Source organism: Nicotiana tabacum, chromosome 22 (genome assembly GCF_000715075.1).
Source record: "Nicotiana tabacum cultivar K326 chromosome 22, ASM71507v2, whole genome shotgun sequence".
Taxonomy (NCBI): domain Eukaryota; kingdom Viridiplantae; phylum Streptophyta; class Magnoliopsida; order Solanales; family Solanaceae; genus Nicotiana; species Nicotiana tabacum.
Genome location: NC_134101.1, coordinates 19,007,681 through 19,014,414, shown reverse-complemented (window position 1 = coordinate 19,014,414; position 6,734 = coordinate 19,007,681). Strand labels below are relative to the sequence as shown.

Below are 6,734 nucleotides of genomic sequence, written 5' to 3'. Positions count from 1 at the left end.
CGAAAATTTTAAAAAGTTGTCCATTCAAATTGGAGAGTAGTTTCAAGTTGGAGATTTTAAATTATTTTAAAATACAAACACTAAAATTACAAAAAAAAAAAAAACCTGCCAATTTAAAATATCTTTGTTTTTTAATAATTTTTGTTTTTCTTTTTAAAAATAAAAAGTTTATTTATTCAAAAAATATTATTGATAATAATAGAATAAATTATAAAATAAAAAATATGTATCTTCTATTATATTATAAAATGAAAGTAGCATACAAACAATTGAATAAAGTAATATGCTAATAAATATTGGATAATATAATAAAGAAAAATACAGAACTAAAAAGTTATTCGATGCCTATATAAGCCATGTGCAAGCCTAGAAAAAAGCTATATGGCATAAGTAGTTAATAATTAGTTATTTAGTTAAAAATTAGTTATTACTTATTATTTTTGAATTTAAATATCTATAAAATAATAAAATAAAATATTTTATAATAAAAAATGAAAATTAAAAACACATTCCATTCAAATTGAAGAGCACTTTCAATTTGGAGTTTTTATTTTAAAATAAAAAACTAAAATAACAAAAAATAAAAAATGGCCAATTTAAAATTCCTCTGTGTTTTTAATAATTTTTGTTTTTCTTTTTTAAAATAAATTTTTTATATATTCAGAAATTATTATTGAGAATAATAAAATAAATATAAAAAAATATGTATCTTCTATTATACTATAAAATGAAAGCAGCATACAAAAATCTATATCTTATTAAAAGGAGAGGAAAAAGCCATCTCCTTAAGTTAAGTGGCAGCCTAGAAAAAAGTCACATGACATAAATAGTTAATAACTAGTTATTTAGTTAATAATTAGTTATTGGTTATTGTTTTGGAATTTAAATATCTATAAAATAATAAAATAAAATATTTAATAATAAAAAATAAAAATTAAAAAAAACTGCCCATTCAAATTGGAGAGTAGTTTTGAGTTGGAGTTTTTAAATTATTTTCAAATAAAAAACTAAAATTACAAAAAATAAAAAACTGCCAATTTAAAATTTCTTTATTTTTAATAATTTTTGTTTTTCTTTTTTTAAATAATTTTATTTATTCAGAAATTATTATTGAGAATAATAGAATAAAATAAAAAATAAAATAATAAATATCTTCTATTATATTATAAAATGAAAGTAGCATACAAGAATTTATATCTATATCTATATATTATTAAAAGGAGAGGAAAAAAACCTCTCTTTAAGCCAAGTGAAAGCCTAGAAAAAAGGTACATGGCATAAGTATTTAATAATTAGTTATTTAGTTAATAATTAGTTATTAGTTATTGTTTTTGAATTTAAATATTAATAAAATATTTTATAATAAAAAATGAAAATTAAAAAAACTTCCATTCAAATTGGAGAGTACTTTCAATTTGGAGTTTTTAAATTATTTTAAAATAAAAAACTAAAAGAACAAAAAATAAAAAAACTGCCAATTCAAAATTTCCTCTGTGTTTTTAATAATTTTTGTTTTTCTTTTTTAAAATAAATTTTTTATATATTCAGAAATTATTATTGAGAATAATAAAATAAATATAAAAAAATATGTATCTTCTATTATACTATAAAATGAAAGCAGCATACTATATATCTATATATTATTAAAAGGAGAGGAAAAAACCCTCTCCTTAAGCCAAGTGGCATCATATAAAAAAAAATATGGCATAAGTAGTTAATAATTAGTTATTGGTTATTATTTTTGGTTATTATTTTGGAATTTAAATATCTATAAAATAATAAAATAAAATATTTTATAATATAAAAAGGGGTAACCAAAAAAGAAAATAAAATATTTTGGCTACTATTTTTCTGGGTACAAAAAAAGAAAATAAAGTTGTTACTGGGCTGGACTTGTATCAATGAAATAGGGGTAACCTCTCTAGCGGCCCAAAGTATAATTATCCGAGATAGTATTGGATCACAAAGCTCAATGACCCAAATAAGAAGTTAAAGTGACCCAATCAAACAGGAATTTGGCTCCTTCTCTCTCCTTTGATCAATCGGAGTCAGTTGAATTTGAGATCAGGATCGTTTTGTGTGGAAACCAATCCCATCAACAATGGCGGGTCCATCTAGCTCATGGTCGCGAGCTTTGGTACAGATCTCTCCTTACACTTTCTCAGCCATCGGAATTGCCATTGCCATTGGCGTTTCAGTGCTTGGTGCTGCTTGGTAACTCTTCATTTATCTCGTTTATTGCTCGCTAGGGTTTTGATTAACTTTTTATTCATCTAATGATTTACCTCTTTGGTTGGAATTATTATATGTTTTAGGGGAATATATATAACTGGAAGTAGTTTGATTGGTGCTGCCATCAAAGCTCCTCGGATTACGTCCAAAAATCTGATTAGGTAAATTTACTTCTCCTTTTGATTTTTTTTTTACTGCACCGCGAATTTAGAAGGGCTATATATAATATGTGTATTAGCAATACTATGATGAAGCTAATTATTGACTTTGGTATTGCTATCTTTGCATAACAATCCCTTTTTTAATAATTCATCGCTAAAAAAACATATTTTTAGGGCATAATAATTCTGTGTTACTAGTTCGTGGACTAAACAACCTCTTAAAGAATAGGAGTAGTTTAAATCGGTGTCCCCGTCCGTGCGTGTGGAAGTTTATAATATCGATTGATATTTAACTTCAAAACGGACTAATTTTTCATAGATGTGTTGCTTGTGCGAGATGAGAGTTGAGTCAAGCTTAGGCAGACCATGGACGTGAAACTTTCAGAGAACGTGTTGTTTTACCTTACTCGTTACTTGCCTTAGCTCTATGTATGTTTGTTTTCGAAACTTTATAAGATTTGTAGGTTATGTTTTCAGTTTGATGGTATTCGGTTATAAACTGTTAGCTTAGTTAGTCGGTTTGGTCTTTCATTATTATCACTCTGTTCTGCTGATAGTGATCACTTTGTGCTGTCAGCCGATGATACATGAGCTTGACAAACTAAACATTGCTATGTGATTGTTAAATTTCCTATTTAGAAGACATACACTCGTTAAAGTGGTGTTCTACATCTGAGCTTCATTTGGTCAACTATCCTATTGTACACTCTGCCTTCTTCATAAACTGGTGTTGAAATCTTGTCCTGCCATTGATAAGGCATCTATTAAAGTTATACATATAATGTTGAAACAGTATGCTTCGATGAGAGAGCAAAGGTATATGGCTCTGGGGTCGTGGGATGATTTATCGCCCTTGATATGCTTGTCTACTATATCTCTAAGCAAGTTGAAGTCAATGGCTCATAATCTACCACATATGTATAATGTCACTGTTGATTATTCTTATCTTTAGTTTGTTCCCAGTCATTTGTATTTTGTGCAATGTCTAAAAAAATTTGTTTGTCAGTGTAATTTTTTGTGAAGCAGTTGCTATATATGGTGTTATTGTGGCCATCATTCTTCAAACAAAGCTCGAGAGTGTACCTGCCTCACAGATTTATGCACCAGAGTCTCTTAGAGCTGGCTATGCAATTTTTGCTTCTGGGATCATTGTGGGCTTTGCCAATCTTGTCTGTGGGTGAGTATGAAATAATTTTCTTCTCGTACATGGAATTCTACTTCGTGGTGTCAAATTTAAAGCAATGTTTTTCTGCCCTTTAATTATCATTATTCCTTTTATTTCTTTTACAAAGGTTATGTGTTGGGATAATTGGAAGCAGCTGTGCCTTATCCGATGCACAGAACTCCACGCTTTTTGTTAAGATCCTTGTAATCGAGATTTTTGGTAGTGCACTTGGGCTGTTCGGTGTTATTGTGGGAATTATTATGTCAGCTCAAGCATCTTGGCCATCCAAGGGTGCGTAAGGCTTCATATTATGTGCTTGTTATTAATGTTATGACAAACACATAAATCTTGACGATCCAAGTCTGCGTAAGTCTTCACATTTTGTGCTTGTTATTAATGTTTAAATTATACTGTATTCTGTATCATATACGTCTGCACAAGTCTTCATTTTTCCCCGTTCTTCATTTGGTCTTTTATCAGTGCATTTTGTTGTGCAATTACTGTGTCAAGTACATTGGTTAGTCCGTTCATTGATGTAATTTCTATTAATAAAGTTATTGAGTGCTAGTTCTTCTACTCTGTTCTTCAATTTATATTGGATGACCACATCCTTAGCATTTCACTATTCATTGGTAAATAGATTGATCCTGTAGCATAGCTTTTTAGGCGGCCAAATAAGGCTAAATCATACAGGATTTGTTTATTCGCGGCTGATGTAGGAACGGTCAAGCTGCCAGTACCATGTGTTTGTGCAAATGAGACTTGTTTCTTATTTCATGGCGAGGATAGTTCCTTGTTCCTCCATACTCCCACTGAATTGGGCAACGGGAGATAGAGTGAAAGAAAAGTTAGGTACTATGATATATTTATTAAGGAGCAAACTAGGAGCTGCAGTAAGCACTAAGCACTATTACTTTGGATTAATTGTCATAGAATCAGCCCATTCAATGGTTTTTCGTAGTGCGAATCCAGATTAGTCGGGCCCAAGGTGGGTAACAGACACTGGATTGGAAATCAAAAAAAAAAAAAAAGAGGAATCATCTCATTCAAATAGATAACTGCGAAGAAATCATTGCCGTGGAAGAGTTGTTGAATAAGTGAATAATATGCAGAGGCTGATTAATCTGCCAATCTCAAAGATCCCATAGCACCGTGTTATATTTGTCATGGCCCCAGCTAAAGGCCAGATTCTTACTTTATACCATCCGACTCAAATAAGGTAATTGTGTGGAGTGTGGAGGGATGAATGAGTGGTTCAGTCTTGAGTTTCAAATTTGAGTATCGTCCTGTTCAGAAAAGTGTTACTATTTCACTGCTGTTTCAGTTGAGACACCCACGAAATGAAAGCATGGGCTAAAACTTAAGTCGAAGCAAAAGCTCTGTTCAAGCTGTAGCTTCTGTTCATTTTATCGATCTTCAAACTGAAAAGACAACTCGTTTTACAATTTGCAGTGTCAAATTTGTTGCCTTAAAAGTTAGCAAAAACTTGTACTGAACATTTCACACGCTTCTGGACATATTTGCACTGCCTGGAAATCTTTCTCGTGGTTCCAACCCTTTTTTTCCAGTGTATCATCTTGGATTATTGCAATTGTTTTTAGCTTCTCAGGATTTTTGCCATCCTCACCATTTTGTTATACGGCTTTGATGACAATTGTTGCAGTTGCAGTAGGCACGTGAATTAGTGTACCTTCATACTACAAAGTAAAGTTATGATATGCTGCAACATCAAGGACAAAAACACCAAGCATTTTTAAAAAAAGTTTTTTGAATAACAAAAGGAAATGCGTTTTACTTTTTAGAAACTTTGTGCATGTTTTGTAAGTGAAATAAGATCGTTTCAATGGAAAACATCTCCAAAAAATCTTTATTGAAAAAGTTTAATTTTAAAAAAAAATGTCCAGACAAACAACAGGGGGTCTTTAAAAACACATTGCGAACTACAAAGTCTACAAGAAAAACTTTAATTTGCCTAGCCAGTTCTACATATTATTAGTATGAATGTTTGTCTGGTGTTTGCCAGCAGTTGTACATTATACAATCAACAGCTAGGGGACCTTTCTATTGGTTCTTTGACATTAGATACAAATTGAACTCATTAATTTAGCATTACCTAGTTTATTCTACACGTTTACATGAAAGTCGCTCTCAAAATAATAGCAAAACGATTGTATATTTTTTTGTATATATATATTTTTGTATGTTATATATAAACAAATATATAAATTTTATGTACTTTTTTTGTTACAGAAAGTAAATAGTTTCAACCGCGGGTTAATAGTAATTTTTGTAGAGCGATAATTTTAGAAGAGGCACTAAGTTGCTTTTAGTCCATGACCAATGAGATAGGGGGTATCCAAATTTTGATTCCCAACAATAGAGTTGGAGTCTCTCTCATGTTTGAGAAAAACAAAGGTCTTTTGAACAAGAACTATATGTTCTGCAGCATGCTTAAAAACTCCTTTCTTAAAGCAATGGTGCAAATGTTTTAATAATAAACTATTAGTACAGCATGTACATCCACAAACTAACAATAACAAATAAAGGACAGTCTGGTGCACAAAATATTCCGCATTCATGCAAAATTCGAGAAAGGGCTGCACTTTAAAAGTGTAATGTAAACAACCAACCCTAATGCAATTATTAACGATTGATTCCATGATTCGAACTCATGACCTTCCCACGTATAATACAATGAACGAGGCATGTAAAATAAAAGGTTCCACCTTTGTATCCTACATATACCATAAACCGCATGTTCAACACCTCAGAAAGAAGGATTATCATTTCAAGAGGACAGAGCTAATTAAATGTAGTAGTAGAAAGTTTAGGAATTAGGAAAGTTAATAATAAAAAGGATATTCTTTCCAGGTAAAGCACATTTGTAAGATGTTCGTTTACTTTTACTCCATGGCTTTAATAATCTTCTTTCCTATTACTCCACTTTTTTTTCTCTTCGAGACAATAAAAATTATGAAAAGAAGTGTAATGCGTGGTAGGTAGGAGTCATTGTTCTTACTTGAAGATCTTCTTTTTACAAACACAGCTTTGATTGCTTCAACAACAACCATAACAAACTCACTATAATCCGATAAGTAGGGTCTGCGAAAAATATTGTATATGCAGACCTTACCATATCTTGTGAAGATAGAGAAGTTATTTTTAATAGACTCTCG

General features: G+C 30.6%; 1 protein-coding gene across 1 annotated transcript; it reads left to right on the top strand.

Annotated features, from left to right (window-relative positions):
- The first annotated feature begins 2,006 nt into the window (after window positions 1-2,006).
- On the top strand, window positions 2,007-4,134 carry LOC107786097 (V-type proton ATPase subunit c''1). Its single transcript, XM_016607532.2, has 4 exons — window positions 2,007-2,214; window positions 2,316-2,393; window positions 3,400-3,570; window positions 3,686-4,134. Exons 1-4 carry the CDS (start codon window positions 2,102-2,104, stop codon window positions 3,855-3,857), a joined length of 534 nt encoding a protein of 177 aa, XP_016463018.1. The 5' UTR covers window positions 2,007-2,101; the 3' UTR covers window positions 3,858-4,134.
- Window positions 4,135-6,734: the final 2,600 nt, after the last annotated feature.

Coding starts and splice junctions, on each gene's coding strand:
- LOC107786097 (XM_016607532.2), top strand. CDS start 2,102: ATGGCGGGTCCATCTAGCTCATGGTCGCGAGCTTTGGTACAGATCTCT. Junction 2,215..2,315: donor TCAGTGCTTGGTGCTGCTTG/GTAACTCTTCAT, acceptor TATATGTTTTAG/GGGAATATATATAACTGGAA. Junction 3,571..3,685: donor TTTGCCAATCTTGTCTGTGG/GTGAGTATGAAA, acceptor TCTTTTACAAAG/GTTATGTGTTGGGATAATTG.